Genomic DNA, 22,698 nt, shown 5'->3' with positions numbered 1-22,698 from the left:
CAAAAACAATCACCTGCTGAAGTCGTGATTTTGATTTGTAAAATTGGAAGTTGCCAAACCAACCCTGGGTTCAGATTCAATATGGCTGCTCAGGAGGGGAGTAATAATTAATTCACATTCTAAGATACAAAGACAGGAAATAGGTTCATGAAGATGATATGAAATGATTGTTTAATTTAAAATTCAACACTATTTTGTGGATATCTAGAGTTTTTCGTTTGTTTTTAGAATAAAAATAATCTTCATGTGTGCTGTTGCTGTTCCAACACTTATCACTCCAGTTGTAATATAGTTCTAATGCCACAAAAGCTTTAAAAATTTGTTGTCCTAAGAAAAAAAAAACCTTAATCATTTGGTTAAAGTTTGATCAGTCTAGAAATGTTAGATTTAGAACTAGAACTGTCAAATAGAGCTAAGACTCATTTTACTTTGCTCCTTTACCGTCATTTGTAGTATTCTGCAGTATTCTCACAGCACTTCAGGTCCTTTTAATCGCAAATAACTAAAACAGGGAAGGGGCTTGTAACTGAATGCCCAACCCAACCCACCCAACAATCTTTAATTGTCAATCTCATCAAAACAACAGACGAGCTCAACAACTACTTCCTTCCTTTCTTCAAAATAAGAGTTCCAAACACTGCTTCAAAGAGACTGAATTCAAATCTGGGACCATTTCCACACTTTGAATTGATAAATTGGACAAAGCTAAACTTGCAAATGAAGTTACTATAAAATATGTTAAACATAAAAACAAACAAACAAATAAGCAGGAAAGTGATTAATATTTCAGTTCTGGGTCGCAAGCAGTGATTATTAAGTATATTAGTCAAGCTGTTTAGAAGATGTTCCTTGCTCTAGGGTCCGTGGATGTCTTTGGCCGTGCTCGGTGTGCCACTGTGCAGGCAGATGAGCTGATGGGGGCTTATTTGTGCTGACTCTAAGGCCGGGAACCGTGTGTGCTCTGACTGTGGAGAGTTCACCCTCCAGCCTCCTGCCGTTCACCTACAGATGGCTTAAAATCAACACCAGATTTCACCTCCACAGCTATGCAAACAGATTGCTCTCCAACACGAACGCTTCACAAAAAGCAGCCGTTTGACGTATGCAAAGAAACGGCAAGTGTTTACACATATTTACGTGTAACTATTTACACGTTTTAAACCGGTCGTGCCCCGCATTGTTCTTGCGGCACACTTCAGCATAGCGGATATGATGGAAGTTCACAGTGTTGACTTTCAGCTTTAAGGGTGCCTGAGGCTGTTTGCACCATTCATATTGTAGTCCGTCTTGCTTCAGGGTGCAAAGGCAACAGGCCTAAAACGTAAAGTTTTATCTCCAGACTATGGGAATCTCTTGTCAGTTCCTGTACATGTTGTGCTGGCTCTGATCTGCTTGAAAGAGAATAAAAATAAGAGAAGCACGCTTGCTTTATTTTCTGTTGAAGTCTACACGATTCATGCGCATTTCAGCATTCAGTATACTTTTAATTCTTTATGTCACATCCACCATAACTCATCCTGAACTCTAAACTCTTCTAATCCTATACTTACCATATAGTAAGTATAGGAAGTATAGGATGCCTGGACTCTTCTGCAATAAGTCCAGGCATGAAATTTCCTTGCTACTAAATATTTAACATTTTAGTGGCATTTAAACAAAGTGGAAGCAAGTGGGAATGAGAGCAAACCAGCTCCAAAGTGGTAGGCCACTTAAAATCACAGAGCTGACGCTGAGGCGCATAGTCCACGTTGGTCGAGTCAACAGCTGCTTGATCAAATAAGATAATAATTACAGTAATAATCAATTTTATTTGTAATGTCCTTTATATCTCAAATAGAAATGGAAAAAATGAGTTAAATTCGTTTGTAAGTTAGAAAATATATTAATGTGGTCAGAAAGACTTTCCCAAGGGAAAATGAGGGCTGATTTGGGAACAATGTTCTGTAGAAAACAGAATGCCTTTCAAAAAAAAAACCCTTATTCTTTCACATTATTTCCCAATACAGCCATACATTTTTGTGTATTTTGTGGAAACCGATTCAAAGTAGCGTAACTGTGGTGCAGAAAGGACATGTATGAAGGATTTTTGAAATGATTTTAAAAAGAAATCAGAAAAATGTTGCATGCATTTGTACTCAGCCCCTCCTCTCCCCCAGAGTCAATACTTTGTGGAATCACCTTTCGCTGCAGTTACAGCTGCAAGTCTTTAGGGGTCTGCCTCTCCCAGGTTTGAACTTTTAGAGGCTGATTATCAAAGATGGTCCTCCTTTCTAAAGTTGCTGAGGCTCAGTCAGATTGGATGTAAACTATCCGTGAACATCTATTTTCAATTCTTTCGGCAGATTCTAAGTCAAGGCCATTTTAACACGTGAATATGCTTTGATGTAAACCACAGGTGTCAGTCTCCAACTGAAGAATTAGGTCATTAGCAGGACTCTGTAGCACTTGACTCCATGCTGAAGGGCCAATTCAGCTTGATCCAGATGTTGGATCAGAGGTGCATCTAAAAGTAGCAGGAAACCTCGAGGACTGGAGTTTGACACCCCTGATCTAAACTACTTCATTATAGATCTGTATGTTTAGATGTTTGGCTAAAGGAAAGCTTCCCCAAAGCATAATGTCACCACCACCATGTTTTTTTACTCTGACAAAGAGTGTGGTAAGGACGTTAGCTTTCTCCCCTACATCGCATTTTGCACGTGGGTCAAAGTGTTTGCATTTTTAGAACAACCTCTTTCACATTTGAGTTGTGTTTCCTACATGGCTTGTGGAAAACTGCTTACAAATTTTCTAAAGAAATTCACCAGCGTTCTGGGTCTCTTGGTTTCTCCCCTAATCAATGGTCCCCTTTTTCGGAATATTTGTTCATTTGGACGAAATTAACTGTTCTGTATCATCAGCCTTCTTGAAACATTTCCCCAACTTTACCCCTGAACTGCCTGATGTGCTCCTTTGTTTTAAGATGCTGCTTGTTCACAAATGTTTACCATTAAAGATCGGAGGCCTTCGCAAAACAGCTGGGCTTGTGCTGACATTAATTTACAGACTCTGTAAAGTTTACTGGCAGCAGATGACTAACTTCAGCAGGAGCTTTTGCTATGGGAGTTACTGCTACCCAAAATGTAACTTACTGCATGTCCTGCACAACTCCAGTATTTAGAAACTACAGAGTCATGCTAAATAGAGTAAAAAAAATAATAAAAAATTCAACATTTATAACAGTCCAGTTCAATTTTAGTTAATTTTCAGACAAGCAGTCATATGTTTTATTGTATGAATGGTTCTTTTTTTCTTTTGTGGTTTTTGTATATTCAAATTTAATCCTCCATCCACAATACTGATCAGTTATTCCTTGGCTTAAAACCACATCATATGAGTAATTGTGTTAATTTTCAAAGTAGCATCCTTTTATGTGCTCCTCTATTAGACACAGAAAAAAATCCCACTGTGCTGCTATATTGACACACACACACACACACACGTTGATCTGACCCCCGCCCCTCCGCACACTCTCATCGACTCCCAGCTGACTGACCGATGCAGACGTTCTCATCATCCAGCTCGGCAGAGGCGTTGCGGAAGTATCCCAGTCTGCAGTGTTGGCAGTTCTGGCCTCTGGTGTTGTGCTTGCAGCTGACACAAGTGACGATGTTCAGGTAGTCGATGTAGCTGCAGCGGTTGGAGTGGCCGTAGCACTCACAGTCTGAGTGAAAAGAGACACATTTCAGTTTAGTTCCCAGGTAAAAGAGGTTCATATTTTGACTTCAAGGTATAAATAACCAAAATGGGGAGAGAGGGGGGATTTTATCAAGGGTAGCAGGAAGAAGTGCAAACTGATTCGCTCTAACCAATTCATCAGACAGGGTTTGGTGTCAGTTTGAAGAATAAACTGCTCTGCTTGTGTTTTATGGGGTGCATCTCTCACTCTATATTGGCTCCATAAAGACAAACCACTCCCTCTCCATTAGCACACTCGCAGGTTTGCTGAGTCTGCTTCGGTGTGCTGCACTGATTACTGAGGGGAATTCCTCCATCCTGTGTGTTTCTGCGGGCGAGTATTTGCGTTCATGCATTTAATCTCGTGTAGGTTCAGGCATGTTAATTCTGCCTGGGAATTTAATTACGTCACCAGATGACTCGATTACAAGCCGCAAAACCATAAACTGGGGAGTCGGAAGTGAAGGATACAGTCGGTGTTTCTGGACCTGAAGCGGAAACTTGCGAAATCAGCCTGACCCTCGTTAGCGTGATGGGTCCAGTCGAGGGCGCAGCAATAAAACGAGCCAGATAAAGCTAGCTGAAATTTAAATGAGATGCATTTGGGGCAAGCCTGTTCTCCTTAAAATCAAACCCAGGGGTTGTTCATGCGTAAAATAACAACTTTATAATCACTTTTAGGAATATGAGAGATCCAGTGGTCATGAAAGTTTGAGAATGATCAAAATTAAGGCTTTATTAATTATCATCTTAATGAAAGCATGGTGTGGTTAATGTAATATATATTTAACTAGAATTTTTTTTTTTTACTAATATTATCGCCACATGTGTAGCAGATGGCAAATCTTCCTATAAATGATTGGCTTGAGTTTATTATGGAGCCCTGAAACATTTGCATGAATCTGTGCAATGTACCGCTTCACATTGATTAAGCTGTTGTTCAAACTAATAATAATAATTGTTTTTTTTATCACTGTATTCTGATTTTCCTATGCCCGGCGATTATGATGCGTCATTTTCAACTCATATGACTCCAACAACTTTCACTAAACCTATAGTTGTTTAAACAATGCAGCTGAGGTGAAGTATTTGAAAAATGATGAGCTAATATGAATACAACATTTATAACTTTGACAATAAAGACATGTTGCATAAAATAATATGTAAAAATACATTGTTGGTGTGTGTTTGTACACTGCTATAATTCAGTCTGCTATAATGAAATAGTAGATTAGCCTATAGATTATTTAAAGTCAGTGATTTTGCAGCTGCTTTTTGAGGACAGGTTCTCGACATCAAGGTAGCGCCAGCGGCACAATCGCAGTTCTTATCTGCAGCTGTATTTGGGCGAGAGGCAGAGTAAACCCTGTGCAGGTCGCCAGTCCGTCCCACCAACACCAGCCGAAAACAAACGGCAACAACAACAAAAGTAAAATTGTGCAATGATTGGAATAATTTCTCTTCAGAGACAGATTAATGATATTAGGAACAGAGGTGTCTGCATTGTGCAGAGGCGGTGCAGCCGTCGGTGGAGAGGTGTTGCTCCACTCTCGCTGATTATCTTGGCTGAGGCCGCTTCCTAATTAAGCTTTTATTAAGCTTCAGAAGTTGGCTGCACTAGTGTGCTGCAAGGCATCACTGTCCTCTAAAGAGGCGTTTACCGGGCATGTTTATGCAAATACGCATTTAAATGCACATTAGAAAGTCGGAGTTTAGCTGTTTAATCAGCCGTCACATTATTATTTTATTATTGTTCGGCTGATGATGCCAGCTAAAATATTAATGAGCCGGCTTAAAGGAAGCCAACGCAAGGAGAACCATAAAGTGCCTCTCTCAGCACTGAGGGAACCGTGCAAGCAGTAGGGGAGACCTGCCTAATTAAATATAAATGGCCAATTACTTTCCAGACTGGAAAGGCAATGGGACATTCTTCCTCAAATTAGTGTTATGAGTCAAGATGCTGGTTTATTGGTATTTATCAGTTGTGAATGGTTAACAGTGAAAGGTCACAGTGAGAGAAAGAGGAAAACCGTCCGGATTGACGATTGTGAGTTTAAAGCGATGATTGCATATTTTCCGAACAAGCATCCTTTCCATAGGAGAAAAAGAAATGTGAACAACCAGCAGGTGTTTGAACAGCAGCATGAACACAAAGTGCAACTTCTTACCTTAATCATGAACACAAAGTGAACACAGCCGTGAGAGGGGAGCGGGCGCAGAGGGAAGGGATGAACAAAGAGGGACAGATGAAAAAGATGGAGCAAAGCGAAGGAATTTTTCTACAAACGTTCCACTTTAACACCAAAGAATCCAGAAGGTGCATTGAGATATAATCTTTCTGTCCAGTTCTTCAGACCTGCTGCTAAAAGGTTCGACCTCTTACCTTTAAAATTGTCGTATATGATCCCGAGTAACTGTTTGACCTGAGGCTCTCCCGAGGTCAAGAGTTTCAGAAGCCCTTTGGGGAAATGAAGGAACCTTTGTTTAAGATTCATGTCATTCACCATGCCACGGTCTTCTACTGCACTTTACATTCTCACAGCTGGAGTCTGCATAGCCTAGAGGACAGTGTCAGAGCAACACAGGAGTCTAAAGAGGAATCTAACAGATTAGGTGTTTGGGATTAAAACCTAAATCTTCGTGAGAAAATGGGTTGAAATGGTTCTGCAAAGCTGATGGGCTCTATAACTACTGCAGAGTTCTTTACTGGTTGGACATAATTGAAACAAAATTCATTGATAAAGAAATGTTTTGTGTTGCTTTCTAGTTACAAATATGTTTTGATTTGGATGAAAAGGCGATGTGTTCACAAGTAGTAATTTGTGCAAATTGTTATTCTGAAACAAACTAAAAAGTAGGAAACCAGCGTGGAACTGGTTTAAAGTTTCTGTTGACAGGAAGTCATCAAAATTCCCAGTTTCACTTGAGAAGATGGAGAACTTCAAAAACACTCCCTCCAGTATTCCTATCATTGCGTATATATAGCTCGATCTTCAGATTTTACCGTCAGAAGTGACTTCACAGCAAGTGTAGCTTACTTTGTCCCTTGGCAATGTCGCACTTTAAAATTAACAACCATGATTGAGAGGTTGCAGCAGATTGAGATGTTTCAAAAACGCACTTCATTTCTTCATGTTAACAACTCATTACATGTGTTTTTATACACCAGCATTCATGGGATGATGAGAAACAGAACTCCTAGACCGTAAGCAGGACAGCGAGCCTCACGTCAGCACAAATACTGCTAACAAATAGTTGCAGAAAAACAATAAGCTCTCCTTTGGCAATCCCATAAGCCTGCCTCAGCTGTGTAACTGTGTAATCAATATGTACAACCAGTTACAAACTGCTGTGCGACTACATCGATACAAGATTCTACCTTTCTTTTTCCCTCTTTCTTTGTCCTCGTCGTCTTCTTTCCGAACACCATGCCTTATGGTCCCGTGACCACCTCCTCCTCTCCCGTGGTTTGCAACGATACTGTGCTCTACAAACGATCCACAACTCAAAAAATCAATTTATATTCGTTCAGCAAGGTTTAAATCATGAGTGGTTTACCAAGCGACTTACAATGCTGTGAAAATAATTAGTCTCTTTGCTAATTACTTCTTTTTTGTTGTTGTTGTCAGTTTTTAAGTTTTAACTTGACTGGACATACAGACACTTTATTTCTGCCAGAATCAAAAAATGAATTTGACACCATTAAACAGGCTGAAAAATCTGCTTAGCAAGTCATCATGCTTTGACCTAAAGAAATCCAACAGCAAATGGAGAAAAAAAAATAATCTCTGACATCCATCAGTGTGGAAGTTGTTACAGCCGTCTTCTTTGTCAGACCCAACGACCCCCAAGACTTTTGGCAAAATATTACACCAACATTCAAACGTGTTAAATGCTGACTTGCTGTAACTATAGATAACCATGACTTGTGCTCTCCACCGCAATAGAAAACCTGAAGGGAAATGTCTGTCCAGTTTGGGGCTTTGAGCTGGGTCATGAAGTTGGTCATTGATCTGAATCACACCATGAAGTCCAACGTTGAAACACTTAGAAAATAAAAATTAAAAAGTCTAGACTGCAGCATAAACTTGAATAGACTCCTCACGCTTGCAACGTGGTTAAATTATAACATTTTTTCTGAGAGCGGTGAGCCAAAACTCCTTGACAGTGGTGTAAATGACTCCTTGCCAATTAACGTAGCTTTTGCGTTTAGGAGGCAAAAACATAGGGCAAGGTAGGTTTGAATAGCGTATACCATAATAAATGAAATCAAAATTATAAAATGTTCTTTCTTTCTTTTTTACATTTTCTTAGTTTTTCTTTGTTTGACAATCTGAAACATTTAAGTGTGAGGAAAAAATATAAACTGGAATAAATCTGTAAGTGGGCAAATACTTTTCATGACACCATAGCACAAATGCTACTACAAAGTCAGCGTCATTCACAGATTTCTGAGTAAAATATTATTGCCATAGATAATAATAATAATTTTAAAAAGCCAATACCGAATGCTTACAACACGCTGATTAGAGTAAACCTGCATATTTGATCTTTACTTCATATACCATGCAGTTTTTTATTTACTTCCTGCCTTCAACATCACTAAAGGCCTGTCATAAAATAATATGTCACTACTATTACTACCAGATCAAGATTTAGCAGTATTGCTCATGTTGACTGACAGGTAATTATTCAGTTGAAGAGATACGTTTAGATGCATCTTTCCCTCTCACCGTGAGCTGCCAAGACTAATTTGTTGTAAATGTTTATCTACTCCGCTTCCGCTGCCTCACATGTAATGTAGTATTCATAGCTACTGTAAATCTACGAGCGCGTCGCAATGACTGCATAAAATCGAAGTACCTTCATTTTCAGCCCTCCTGTGGCCGTGAGCGTCCTCCCTGTCCTCCCCATGCCGTGATGGGATTGTTGCTTTGTGGCCGTGAGTGCTGTGTGCGTGCTCCTCAAAACCATGTGCGACTGAAATGCCATCATCAGCGGAGATGTAAGTAAAGCTCTTACGTAGATTTATGGGAAGATCTCTACAACAGCATGTAAAAACAGATACCTGTCCTGTGAGTTTCCCCGTGCCCTCCACTTTCCAGCTGATGTACAAATGATGTGGATTTGTGGCCATGTTCTTCAGAGTTATGAGGGTCTTCAAACCAGAAACAACATTTTTTTTTATTTTTAGGAGATTCCAAATGTAACTAATGAGGAACTATTCTATTCTATTCTATTCTATATGTAAAATATTAATACACAACTGAGTGGTACCTGGGCTATGCCGTGTCTCTCCATGCTCTGATTTGTGGCCTTGATTCTCATGTCCATGTCCATGTCCATGGGAGTTGGAAGCATCTAGAATCAATATTCTTATTATGGTTACAAATAAACTTATGTTATACATCACTAGTTGTTTTTGTGCATTAGTTTTTGTAGCTTTTTTCTTTTTTACTTTTATGCTTGATGTATTAAACTACCACAACATATGATGTTGCAAAAGTATTCATATGTTTCAAGCTTTTTTACATTTTGTCAACTTGCAGCTGCAAATGTAAATGCATCTCATTTGGATTTTATGTGATAAATCCACAAAAAAGTAGCACATGCTCATGAAGTAGATTATTTATTATTTTAGAAATAAAAATGTGCATGCATTTACATTCATCCCCTTTTGCTCCGATGCTCTAAAATAAAGCCTGAGACTAAGTGACCAACAATAGATTTCTTCTTGTTCACAGGTGGACTCTGCTCAACAATTAGGTAGTGATCTGATGCAATTAGATTGAAACCAATCTGATTGCAATTGGTTGCAGAATTTTTCGGAAAACTAAATCTGCTCTACCTTCTTCAGATTATTTTCCAAACACTTCACAAATAACACAAAAATGTTGGCTTATCACATCAAACTCCAATGAAATATGTTGAAGGTTTTGGCTACAATGTTACAAAATATATAATAAGAGGTCAAAGGCTTTGAATACGTTTGCATTATGCTGTATCTAACAGCTCTACCTGTCATTTCAACATTTCTGGGTGTGTGCTCCTCCTCTCCGTGTCCATGTGAGGATGTTGAACTGTGACCATGAGTCTTGTGTCCGTGGGACTTGTCATGGCCTGGAATTAACATTTTTATTTATTAAGATCTCAAAGAAAACACTCTAAAGATATTTTTCCTCAGTTTCTAATTGATTTTAGCTTTTATTTTATTTTTCATATGTACCAACATAATGTTTCCATGACCTAATCTTTGACTAAATCTAGTAAATATATACATTTGCATTATGCTGTATCTAACAGCTCTACCTGTCATTTCACCTTTTCTGTGTGTGTCAGACTCATGTCCGTGTCCATGTGAGGCTGCTGATTTGTGACCATGCGTCTCATGTCCATGTCCATGAGACGCTGGAGGATCTGAAATAAGCATTGTCAAACAAAATGACAAGTCTGCACAGCGTTGTCCTTTTTTTTCTCCCCATTTTGCAAACTTATCTGTTGCATATCATGCATTATTTGATTTTAAGAGAATAATGTCTACTCCGTCTAACAACTTTACCTGTCGTTTCAGTCGCTTCAACTTGTCTGTGGGAGTGCTCTGTCTTTCCGTGCCCGTGTGAGGCTGGGGGGTTCTGACTGTGATGTACATGGGTGTGAGACACATGAGCATCTGAAATAATAATTGTCAGTAAGATACCAGATAAAAAAAATCCCTGCTTTTTGCAGCTTTCAACTCTTTTGGGGACATGTTTTGTAAATGCGTATGATCTCAATGTTTTGGAAAATTTTACAAAAACTTCTGACTATCCATCTAAATATGTACCTGTACTTTCAACTTTTCTGTGTGTGTCCGACTCATGTCCGTGTCCATGTGAGGCTGCTGATTTGTGACCATGCGTCTCATGTCCGTGTCCATGAGACGCCGGAGGATCTGAAATAAGCATTGTCAAAAAATGACAAGTCTGCACAGCGTTGTCTTTTTTTTTCTCCCCATTTTGCAAATGTACCTGTTGCATATCATGCGTTATTTGATTTTAAGAGAATAATGTCTACTCCATCTAACATCTATACCTGTCGTTTCAGTCGCTTCAACTTGTCTGTGGGAGTGCTCTGTCTTTCCATGCCAGTGTGAAGCTGGGGGGTTCTGACTGTGATGCTCATGGGCGTGAGACACATGAGCATCTGAAATAATAATTGTCAGTAAGATACCAGATAAAAAAATCCCTGCTTTTTGCAGCTTTCAACTCTTTTGGGAACAGGTTTTGTAAATGTGTATGATCTCAATGTTTTGGAAAAGTTTACAAAAACTTCTGACTATCCATCAAAAGGTTTACCTGTACTTTCAACTTTTCTGTGTGTGTCCGACTCATGTCCATGTCCATGTGAGGCTGGAGGATCTGAAATAAGCATTGTCAAAAAAAATGACAAGTCTGCACAGCGTTGTCCTTTTTTTCTCACCATTTTGCGAACGTACTGTAACTGTTGCATATCATATATTATTTGATTTTAAGAAAATAATGTCTACTCCATCTAACAACTTTACCTGTCGTTTCAATTGCTTCAACTTGTCTGTGGGAGTGCTCTGTCTTTCCGTGCCCATGTGAGGCTGGGGGGTTCTGACTGTGATGTACATGGGTGTGAGACACATGAGCATCTGAAATAATAATTGTCAATAAGATACCAGATAAAAAACCCTGCTTTTTGCAGCTTTCAACATTTTGGGGACATGTTTTGTAAATGTGCAATGTTTCGGAAAAGTTTACGAAAACTTCTAACTATCCATCAAAATGTTTACCTGTACTTTCACCTTTTCTGTGTGTGTCCGACTCATGTCTGTGTCCATGTGAGGCTGCTGATTTGTGACCATGCGTCTCATGTCCGTGTCCATGAGACGCCGGAGGATCTGAAATAAGCATTGTCAAAAAATGACAAGTCTGCACAGCGTTGTCCTTTTTTTTCTCCCCATTTTGCGAACTTATCTGTTGCATATCATACATTATTTGATTTTAAGAGAATAATGTCTACTCCGTCTAACAACTATACCTGTCGTTTCAATCGCTTCAACTTGTCTGTGGGAGTGCTCTGTCTTTCTGTGCCTGTGTGAGGCTGGGGGGTTCTGACTGTGATGTACATGGGTGTGAGACACATGAGCATCTGAAATAATAATTGTCAATAAGATATCAGATAATAAAAATCCCTGCTTTTTGCAGCTTTCAACACTTTTGGGGACATGTTTTGTAAATGTGTATGATCACAATGTTTTGGAAAAGTTTACAAAAACTTCTGACTATCCATCTAAAGGTTTACCTGCACTTTCACCTTTTCTGTGTGTGTGCTCCATCGCTCCATGTCCGTGTGAGGTTGTCGATTTGTGGCCATGATGTACAACAGGCTGAAACTCATGAGGATCTGAAATACATGTTTTCATTTAGCTTACGAGTAAATGCCTGTGTAAATATCTACTTTTCGCACATGTAATTTTCAGTTATTTTCTGTAAACTTGTGTAACCCGGGTATAAATTTTAACTACCATTCCCTCATTATCCGGTTTCTCCACTCCCTGTCCCCTTCATCTCAAATCTCGCGATATCTTTAATGTAATGTCAGCGATTCTCGCGAGATTTCCACATAGCCAATCGCTGTTGGGAATCAGTGTCACGTGTACTATCGCAGCCTATCTGCTAGGTATACTAGCAGGAGCCGGGAGGTATGAAACATTAGGACGCGTTGGGAGGAGCAGAGCTGTGTAATTCATCATTCACCTTAAATCTGTATGATGCTTACATAATGTGCTGAATTGTAGGAGCCATAAAGGAGGTGAAAAAAAAATCTGTTTGTGTGAGATAAAACTGCGGAAATGGTGAGTGTTTCCGTGTGTGATTTAGCATTAGCTCATTGTCACTGTTTGTCGGTGTAGCTGCTAAATGACTGTTAACCCGTTTGATGGACAATAAGGTGCCTTAAATATTTATTGAGCAATTGTTTCGATTTGGGGTTTTTACATTTCATGTTAACTAATTTATATGGTGCATATTTATTGGATTTTTCATGGATGTAATTTATATTGAATTTTATAATTATTGAAAATGCATATTGACTGTTTTAGAATTATTTATAGTGCAAAGAGTGACATTTAATGAATTTGTGTGCACACTAGTGTAGAATGTTTTGATTATATATATATATATTTAAACTGAGAAAATGGTCCTGTTTTATTATTCAGGCCAGGTTCCATGGCGAGCTAGAGCCCAAGAAAAGATTGGACTTTTGGTGCTGGAAGATTTCTGCTTCTCATGCCAGGCTGGTAGGAGGCTCCTTGCAGCTAATGAACAATTTTGTCCCCACTCTGATCTGACTTTAGTCAGCTGATGACCTGCACTGCACCAAGCACTGTAATTGTAATCTGCTTGGGACCTCTAATCAACCGCAGCTTGGGGTAGATGAACTGAAGGGTGTGGGTCCATTTATGTTGGAACTGTGGGATTGATAAACTTTGGGTTTTGTTTATTTATTTTTTCTTTCTTTTTTGCGCATTTTTATATGGCTATTTGGATGTTTCCACTTGTAAATATGTATATAATTTTTTCACACTATAAATACAAGGCACTCGCAACTGCAACCTTCTAGTCTGTCTGCTCCTTCATGAGTCGCACTTACCTTCTGTGAAAGCTAGCTTATTGGTCACAATTCATTTACATTTATTGAAAATATAGTAAATTATCTTTACAACTATGCTACACTTGCATATTCAGTATGTAAGCTTACATACTGAATATGTAAACTTACATAGTGACATTATAGTTTTCAACTCAGATATTCCTTCTTTCTATAGCATGTACCTGTCCTGTCAGTGTCTGTGTGTGTGTGCCCCTCTTCTCCATGCTCATGTGGGGTTGCTGGTATGTGACCATGAGCATCATGTACGTGTCCACTAGGCTTGAGGGCATCTGAAATAAATCATTTAATATTAAGAATAGAAGCAAAATGTTTCCTTCTTACACTTTTAAGGTTCCAGTGGCATCATTTTGTATATTTATTTTCCTAATATTGTGATATAAAGTTTAAAAATCATGCAGCACCTAATTTTAAAAAGTATGCTACTATTTCCTAGTTAAGATTTCAGATCATTTTTATAAACTTGCAGTGCCTTGACAAATTATTCACACATCTCCAGCGTTTTCTTACTTTGTTACAACCACAAACTTCAGTGTATTTTAGTGGAATTTAATAACAGACCTACATAAAGTAGCACATACAAATGCAGTGAAAGGAAAAGGATGCATAGTTGACCACTTAAACCGACATGCCTGGCAAGGTGTGCGTTACTCAGACAGGCAGCCGAGTGACCCAGTATATGTAAATCTCAGCCCAGCTCAGCTGGAAAAATCTTTTAACACAACAACAAATCTGACCTTTTTAACAGTGTGTTTTTTTTTTTTGTCCGTGTTCAAAGAACGTCATGAGCCGTTTGCGACAACCCATGTCGACACATGGTGGAGCACATGTGAAAAATGGTGCTCTGGTTACAGCAGACCAAAATCAAATTTTTGGCCTACATACAGAGCACCATGTTTTGCACATCAGAGAACAACCAGACCCACTGTGAAACATGGTGGTGGCAGCGTTATGCAGCGTGTCAGAGCTGATGGATAGACGAATACTGGATGAAACCCAGTTAGAGACAGTAATGAACTTGAATGGGATTAGAAGTTCACCTATGAGGTCGACAACAACTCTAAAGCTAGAGCTGCAGTTTAGATTACTTATTAATATGTTACAATTCATCTGAAAGTCTTTGGCAAGTTCTAGAATTATTGTTTATAGAAACTCTTCAATTTGACTAAACTGGAGCTTATTCGCAAAGAACAGGCACATATAATACATTATGCACATTTCAAGTTTTTATTTGTAAAATCTGTCAAAACCTGTATCCTTTTCCCTCTAGTCCACAGCTACGCACTAATTGCTGTTGCTCCATCACATCACATCCCAATAAAAACATTAAAGTGTGTGGTTCTGATGTAGCAAAAAAGCGACAGGCTGTTTTCTCTCTTTGACGTTTCCATCAGTCCAGCTTCAGATTATTGCGATTAGATTATTACATCCATACTGTATACCTGTCCTCTCTACTTTATTGTGTCCATGCCCTTCCTCTCCATGTCCATGTGAGGCTGTTGTCTTGTGGCCTTGTGCGAGCCTCTCATGCATCTGGGAGACTGATGCAATAATGTTCATTAATATAGACAGCAAACATTCGCATCCACTTTTGCTGTTTCTGGTAGGCATGCACACTAATATAAAGAAACCACTGAAGCCAAGAACACAAACTGAATAGATACCTGCTTTCTGAGTATGACCGTGCCCTTGTTCATCTGTTGCTGTTTTATGGCCATGAGTCTCATGAACATGTCCATCGGATTTGTGAGGGGCTGACACAGCTATCATGAAAATAATACATGTCTTTAAGATGTTTTTTTTTTTTTTGGCTGCCATTCAGAAAACATTATTATTCTTAATAATAGAAATGTGTTACCTTTTCTCTCCTCACCATGATGAGAAGATGTCTGGCTCTGAATTACATGTCCATGTTCCTCAGATGTGTGCTGGTCTAGCCCATCAATTTTATTAATAAAAAAAAGAATAATAATAATAAAAGAAGATTCATTTTACTTTCATACAATTTTACAAGGTGTAACTTGTGGGTAAATCTATTGAAGCCCTGAAAAGCAAGTGATTTTCCTCCATCTTTTTCAGGGACAAATTTTTTGAAGATTGTATATCTACTCTTGCTTGTGAGCAAGTCAAATATTTTTTCTTGGAAAATCGTCACAGTTCCTATTAAATAAAGGAAAAACTATTGGCATAGATCCTTTAAGCACTACGTAGTATACCAACAATAGCAAAAGTAGATTTTCACCATGGCTTAGACTACAGAATGTAAAATAATCTTTGGAATAGCTTTTTTTTTAATCACTGCAATAATAAATACATTTTCTGTTCACCTACTAACTTCATTTATGAATTTATTGGGAGGTAAATGTGCCAAAATTGTCGAAAATGGGATTTTGCTTTGGTTCTGTTTTCTTTTTAATAGGAAAAACTCATCCTAACATATGAATAAAAAAAATTATTATAGAGCAGACTATGAAAAATCCAACAATCACACGTAATATCTTTCATGAGCTCACCAACCGTTGTGTCAGGAATAAAAGCTCCAATTTATAAAATACATCATGTGTGACTTGTATCTCTTGCATTTCAGGCCTTCCACATACATCAAGCTAAGCCACCCAATGCAGTTCTACCACATAATGCAGTTCTAACCACTACAACTAATAAGGGTACCTTTCCTTTCAGCTTGTGTTTCTATGTGGCCCTCTCCATGATGAGATGATGTTTGATGCTTCAGAGTCCCATGCGAATGTTCCTCAGATGCGTGATGGCCTAACATAACACATTATTCTTATGTCATCCATTAAAAGAACTTTGCATTTTTATGTTTCCATTTCTCATCTACTTCATTGGGGTGGAGCTAACATCGCTGAATGAGTCTGAGTTCTCAGGATACTACAGAGGTTAGGAGCTCCAAGTGAATGTATGTGTATAAAAAACTAAGATGGAAAACGTTAAACTACTGTAGATGTAAGGAAACTCTGCTGGCTACAGGACGGTTTTTCTACCTGTGGATCGATCACAGTGACGGAAAGCTTTTCTTTTTGTATGTTTTGCCTCACCTTTCGTTCCATGAAACTGTCGCTCAGATGTATGGGAGACTGATAAACATCATCGTTAGCAACACACAGCATAATTATTACCTTTTATTCCAGACGTAAAATACCACCCAGTAACATCCATGGAACTTACGTAGTCCAAAATGACATGACGTGCAAATGATAATTTTTTCCAACTTTGATTTTTAAACTTTTCTGTTTATCGAAACAATCTGTAACTATATGCTGATACCTGTAGTTTCAGCTGTTCTGTGTGGATGCTCCTCATGCCCGTGACCGGCTGGTTTAACGTGTCCCTGGGTGTTGTGCCCATGTGTGTCTGACCCAGCAAGATTGCAAAGAACAAAATAAGAAAAATAAATAACTGTATATTTCTTAATTATATTTTAGTCCTCACATCAAGCTTTCAGTGTCTTTCTGCCCGTTTGTTCATGTTTATTTCTCTTGAGGAAAAATAAAATAAAACCCCTGGTAACTTTAATTTTAATAAAATGATAAAGAAACCAACCCCAGCCCCACAAGTAAACAAGGTACCTATGCTGTTAGTCTCCTCTTGCCTATTTTCCACTGAGCTTGTTTTGTGTCCGTGGTTCTCGTGGTTGTGGAAGACTGGAACATTAAGATTTTTATGAATATTGAGACAATAAAAAAAAAAAGAAAAAACTTTTAAAAGCTTCTAATGTTTACAGCATTGTGGCTTTCAAAGTCAATCTTTTTTTTGTTGACTTTTCATTGACTACCACAGAAATATACCAGAGTTCAAGCATTCATTGATGGCATTAAGCTTTATGTTGCATCCTGTAATGATACCTTGCCTTTCTGGGGATTTTTCACCCTCTGCTCTGTGTTCAGATGCTGCTTCATGACCATGAGCCTGATGTATGTTTTCTTCATGACTGCTGTGAGCTGAAACACCACAATCATTACTATAAAAGCAACACATCTATATATTTTTTACAATAACTTTGTCAAAGACTACCAGCTTAAGGACGTCCACTCTATCCCTACACCAGACTCCAGTAACATTTTAAAAAGCTAGGCATTTTAAAATGTTACTGCTCAAGTATTTCCTAACTTTCTATGGTATACTGCAGCACATGCAATACAATTTACAGCTATTGGTAATTTTGGCCATAACAAATTTAGTGGTATGAGCGCTGCAGTTTAGAAATAGAATATAAACTTAATGTGTGACAAAGTTATGAAACTGTTGAAAGTGATATTTCTGAACCCAATAACATTATTTTATCTCACGACACTCTATTCAAACACTGTCTGTCCTGTTGAGGATTCACTCACCTCAGCATGCTAAATTCTTGTAGTTTCTGACAAGGCAGACTTCAACTTTCTGTTGGAATAAGCTGATATTACTTGGCCATTTGGGAGCGCGCTTGGACGGATTATCTGATTGAACTTTCAAAGCTAGTCATGACATATGGGAGGACCAATGAAAACCCACTGCAAAAAGTAACTTATTTGCCATTCATATACACACCTTTCATCCAGTGCACAGTTAGCATCTATATCTGGCACACATAAAAACCTATACACTCACTTCATGAATAAATAAGGTTTTACTTCGGAATCTGAATTTCCTAAGACCTGAAGCCACATAGAAATGTGTTTCTGGTTACACCAACAGGCATGGCAAGACCGACAGCAGAGCTACAGCTTTAAAATGAGAAAAACTCTAAAAACAAGAATATACCTTTTATGTCTTCATGCCCGTGCTCATGGCCTTTCTCTCCATGTGACTGGGATGAAGTGGGTGTTTTGTGGCCATGCGGTTGATGTGCGTATCCCTCAAACATGTGGGAAACTGTCACATCAGAGTTGCCGTTGTCATAAGCAAAGCCAGGAAGAAAGCTGACACTAAGGTGCATTCTTGCCTTTTTTCTGTCAGGGGGTCATTTACTACTGTTAGAGGTCATGTTGATAACTTAACCACTATTGGTTTCTACTGCTACGGTAGAGATTATGTACCTACATGACACTACAGAGCTGCTACGTTACATACCTGTTTGAGACTTTGTGTTTTTTCCCTCTTCATGTTCAGGTAAAGTTGTTCTGTGGCCATGCATCTCATGTCTGTGTCCCTCTAACTCGTTGGAAACAATCAAGACACGATTGTTATTTCCAAAATGAGAAAAACCATCTGGGGAGCTGAACATCAACAGCCCTTTTAGTAGCCATAAAGCTGGCAATGTGTTTTTCTAAGTTAGGGCATTGTGATTTGTTTCAATTTTCTGGCTCTGAGGCCAGTTATATAAGTAAATATTCGCAAACTACTATGGCAATTAATTTATTAAAAAAAAAAAAAAACTAAAAGTATTTGCCTAGGTAGGATTTCTTTTGTTTTTGTTTTATCGCACCCAAGCAGTGACCTAAGTGGATCTCTGACGAGGCTAATTTCAGAACAACCGATCAGAACATGAATATAGAAATTCGGTTACCTGTCTTGTGAGGATTTGCCTTTGTGTGCTGCTCATCACCGTGTTCAGACAAGCCAGCTGATGTATGAGCCTCATGTACATGTCCCTCCGCCATATGGGAAACTGACAAACCAAGGTTTTCAGCGAAATCTCAAACATTTTTTACTGTTTTTCACCAAACATATGAATTCATTTTTCTCTACTGAGCTAATCACTAAAACAAATTCTCAGATTCATAAATACCTGTCTTCTCGGTATCATTGCTGTCTTCTACGTGCCCAGAGGAGGTTTTTGTTGAGTGTCCATGAGTTTCATGTTTGTGTCCCATAGATGCATGGGGGTCTGACACAACAGAATTATTATAAGAAGCATAAAAAATTAAAATGTTCTGTTGTGTCCAAGGTAATATTGCCTGCACATGTGAAAATATACCTTTAATTTCAACATGATTGTCTGTTTGCTTCCCTTTCTCTCCATGCGCAGATGAGGGTATTTTGTGGCCGTGAGTTTCATGTGTATACTCTTCAGACTTGTGGAGGTCTGAAAAATCACAAGGTTAACTGAAATAGCAAAGGAAATTTCAGGACTATATACTGTATTTCAATAGTTCCTTTAATTTTCTTGGTTGCCTTACAGCAGTTTGCCCTCTTAATGGTGCATGATTGATTAAACTGGAAATTATTCAATCTAAGAAAACTTGAGTAGGTTGATCATTGTACGGAAAAAGGGCAACTTATCCGATAAGCTCGGCAGAAAACTCTTGTTTTGGTAATAAGCTAATTATTTTATGACTTCTGTTATCAGACAACGAAAGTGGAATGCCAGATTACATAGATTTTTATCTTAATAGCTGTACAAACTGGTTTGTGATAATGATGTGAGACAGCAAACACTGGAGTGCCTCATCTGAGCCGCAGCTAATACAAGGCGCTGCATATAGCCAGCTCTAATAACTTTTACAGCAGCAAACACAATTTATGCCCCCACTTAGTGTTAAGTTATGGATCCTCTGTAACAGTCTGGGCAATGACTCCAAAAGCTGTAACCAGAGCTCATCAAATAAACCAGACACTTATTTTTTAAGTTCTCCATAATTATCCTGAGTTCAGCTGCAAACTTTGTCCCCTTGATAGAAAAATATTTGCAGCTTCAGTATATTTATGGTTGCCAGATACAAATATTTGCTCTTTGCCTATATGTCTGCAATTAAACGATGGCTTTACAACCACTGTTGCATGCTGTGATGGTGAGCAAGACTACATCCCTGAAATATTCCTATAGGATTTGAACAGTAGGAAAGTCTAAAATTACCTTTCGATCTCTCATTTGAGTTCTCAAAAAACATAAATTTTCCTCAAAATCAAGTTCGTCTGAGTTGTTCATATGATGCTTTACCATTTCCAATTTGGAAATGTTGCAACATTTGAATTGTTAGATTTGTTTGTTCATCCAAAGAGACCAAGGAGCTGTTCGGGAAGAGATCAGTTCCTTGCAGCTCCTTTTTTTCCTTGCACGAAAAAAATAATAAACAGATACAAAAAGATAGCAAAGCCCCGTGATGTTCTTAGAGATACAGTTGGAAGCACAGTTCACGAACTCAAACTTAAAAAACAAACATGCTACCTGCATGATTCCTGAGGAGGAAGGTCGTCAGAAAACCACTGATTGGCAGGAAGACTTCAGTTTCCAAAGTAACACACAATAAATGCTAAAAGGACTACTGATATAGACATACACCACAACCTTGGTCCCAAAAGAATTAATGTAGGATTTTGGATCGGACAATATAGTTGCCTGACTTGATCACTATTGAAAATCTAGTGGGAATTAAAAAAGGAGGAAGCCGCACACAAACCCAAACATTTTTAGAAATGGATTTAATAATTATAAAACTGGTGCAGTCATTTAAATGGCATCTGTGTTGAAAGTTATTTATTCAATTTGTTTAATGCAAACAGCTATAAATGCAGGGATTTGCTGATAGATCTACTTCACAGTTAAAATGAAATCACGTCAAGAGCAAATGTTTACACAATTACAATAAACTACGGCTGATTAAAGAACTACCATCCAGACAAAATGGATACCGTTAGCCTCTGCATGTCCCTCCGCCTCTCTCCGCTGCCCTTCATGTTCAGATAAAGTTGTTGGTTTGTGGCCGTGGGTCTCGTGTCGGGGCTGTGGGCTGTGGGCACCTATCACAGAGTAATACTGTTTACACAAAGGTCCTCAAAAGGAGGTGAAATTTATTTTCCCCCTTTTCTCTAAAAGTCTGTTTTTCATTTTGAACCCATCAGCTTCAGTCACTGTCTAAGTGAATCTATGATGATGCTCTTGGTGTCAAAAATTGCCTCAACGACAGACTATTTTGTCAGCAAAGAGATGAATTTATATAGATCTGACCTTGAGTTTTTATATGGTCGTTTTTCACTCTGAGCTGTCAACGTCCATAATAAAAATTTTTATTTTGCGCACTGTTCTGTGCTGAGAGTTAAGTCTGCCTCTACATTTACGTGAAATACCTGTCGTTTTAGATGTTTCCTCTTTGTCCTCCTCTTCCTCCCTGTCTTGCTCATGCTCAGTGGAGCTTGTTGCCTTGTGTCCATGACTCTCATGTACAGACTTGTGGGAAACTGAAGAACCACAGTCATAATCAACAAAACAAGAACAGAGACCTTGTGGGGTATTTCCTCAGCAGCCTGAACGATACGAACTACATAATTAGGCTGATGCTGCAGCGGCTAAAGATTACCGATAGTGTCTATTGTTTTCCTGCCTCCTGCTAAGACCTACTTTTCTTTTTTCTTGTCTTTCTTTCTCTCTCTCTCTCCCTTTCTGTCAGATAGCGGATCGGCCCTTTGGGGGCCTCAGCCCTGGGCTTTGGGGGGGGAGGGCTGTGAGAGTCAAAGGGGCTTGAGCGGTTTCTTCATCGCTTCATTTTCACTCTGGGTGTGAAAGGTATGACATGCTCCCGCTTTTATGTCAATGTCATAAATGTGTCTGAATGTTCGTTCCCCCTTTTTTTTTTAATCCAAAATATACCTAGACAAAGCACAAAATACCTGGCTTATGAAACAGTAACGCCTTCTTACGGATGTATTTTCCTGTGTCGAGATGAGAACAAAACATCTCCAATCAATACCAGCTAACCTAGCACACACATACCAATTGTAACGCATTTTTAATTGCCTCTGCCTATTTCTCCTTCAGGGCTTTATATTATTCCCAAGATCCTCTACTGTAAGCTTTTTGGGCTAACAGATTGAGTCCAACAAAAAAGGAGAGATGTGAAACTAGTTTAGTTAATACAAAGCAGGTCTAAAGTTTACAGAAACACATCGACATGAACTTTAAGGGATTTTCAAAACAGAAATTAGGTGAACGAGTTTGAATTTTTTCAAACTGCACAGTTTTCTCTAGGAATTAACAAGGTTGTAGCTGAATATTTGACCACTCTTCTTATCAGAAATTATTAAGCTTATTTGGTAGGTTACTGGCACAGCATATGCTTTTAAGCAAAACCCATAAATCTCCAACAAGGCTGAGGTCAACCATTACAGAGGCTTAATATTAGCCAGCTTTAGCCATTCCAAACCAGCTTCAATATGTGCTTGAGGTAATTATTCTTTTCAGTCACCCAGCTGTGGCACATTTTCACTCATTATGATATTCAAGAACAATCCAGGAACCACCTATTTATGCCTGCATAAAAATATAACTGAGGTGTATAACATCAGCGTATTCTGAGGTGACCAAGAAAGAGACTGTCCAAACTAGACACCTTCTATCACATCTGAAACGTGAAGCTGCCTAAATGT

General features: G+C 38.6%; 1 protein-coding gene across 2 annotated transcripts in view; it reads right to left on the bottom strand.

The window, feature by feature from the left end:
- Positions 1 to 22,698, bottom strand: part of LOC102235888 (filaggrin-2-like) — an 88,072-nt gene that overhangs the window by 4,924 nt on the left and 60,450 nt on the right. Inside the window, exons 10-39 of one of the 2 annotated variants that reach the window (XM_023338206.1) lie at positions 21,403 to 21,513; positions 20,968 to 21,075; positions 19,313 to 19,420; positions 19,124 to 19,222; positions 18,902 to 19,003; positions 18,466 to 18,546; positions 18,157 to 18,267; positions 17,259 to 17,354; positions 16,983 to 17,057; positions 16,681 to 16,767; positions 16,063 to 16,161; positions 15,251 to 15,325; positions 15,057 to 15,155; positions 14,835 to 14,933; positions 12,025 to 12,126; positions 11,761 to 11,871; positions 11,513 to 11,620; positions 11,261 to 11,371; positions 11,052 to 11,114; positions 10,789 to 10,899; positions 10,541 to 10,648; positions 10,277 to 10,387; positions 10,027 to 10,134; positions 9,736 to 9,837; positions 8,995 to 9,078; positions 8,786 to 8,875; positions 8,581 to 8,697; positions 7,097 to 7,204; positions 6,101 to 6,175; positions 3,536 to 3,703 (exon numbers count right to left, since the gene is read on the bottom strand). In XM_023338206.1, coding sequence (XP_023193974.1) covers positions 3,536 to 3,703; positions 6,101 to 6,175; positions 7,097 to 7,204; positions 8,581 to 8,697; positions 8,786 to 8,875; positions 8,995 to 9,078; positions 9,736 to 9,837; positions 10,027 to 10,134; positions 10,277 to 10,387; positions 10,541 to 10,648; positions 10,789 to 10,899; positions 11,052 to 11,114; positions 11,261 to 11,371; positions 11,513 to 11,620; positions 11,761 to 11,871; positions 12,025 to 12,126; positions 14,835 to 14,933; positions 15,057 to 15,155; positions 15,251 to 15,325; positions 16,063 to 16,161; positions 16,681 to 16,767; positions 16,983 to 17,057; positions 17,259 to 17,354; positions 18,157 to 18,267; positions 18,466 to 18,546; positions 18,902 to 19,003; positions 19,124 to 19,222; positions 19,313 to 19,420; positions 20,968 to 21,075; positions 21,403 to 21,513 — 3,027 coding nt within the window. The remainder of the gene's footprint in view (positions 1 to 3,535; positions 3,704 to 6,100; positions 6,176 to 7,096; positions 7,205 to 8,580; positions 8,698 to 8,785; positions 8,876 to 8,994; positions 9,079 to 9,735; positions 9,838 to 10,026; positions 10,135 to 10,276; positions 10,388 to 10,540; positions 10,649 to 10,788; positions 10,900 to 11,051; positions 11,115 to 11,260; positions 11,372 to 11,512; positions 11,621 to 11,760; positions 11,872 to 12,024; positions 12,127 to 14,834; positions 14,934 to 15,056; positions 15,156 to 15,250; positions 15,326 to 16,062; positions 16,162 to 16,680; positions 16,768 to 16,982; positions 17,058 to 17,258; positions 17,355 to 18,156; positions 18,268 to 18,465; positions 18,547 to 18,901; positions 19,004 to 19,123; positions 19,223 to 19,312; positions 19,421 to 20,967; positions 21,076 to 21,402; positions 21,514 to 22,698) is intronic. The other variant, XM_023338207.1, reaches the window with a different exon arrangement.

This window comes from Xiphophorus maculatus, chromosome 8 (genome assembly GCF_002775205.1).
Source record: "Xiphophorus maculatus strain JP 163 A chromosome 8, X_maculatus-5.0-male, whole genome shotgun sequence".
Lineage (NCBI taxonomy): Eukaryota > Metazoa > Chordata > Actinopteri > Cyprinodontiformes > Poeciliidae > Xiphophorus > Xiphophorus maculatus.
Note: the sequence above shows the minus strand (reverse complement) of the source record. Positions and strands in the feature narration are given on the sequence as shown.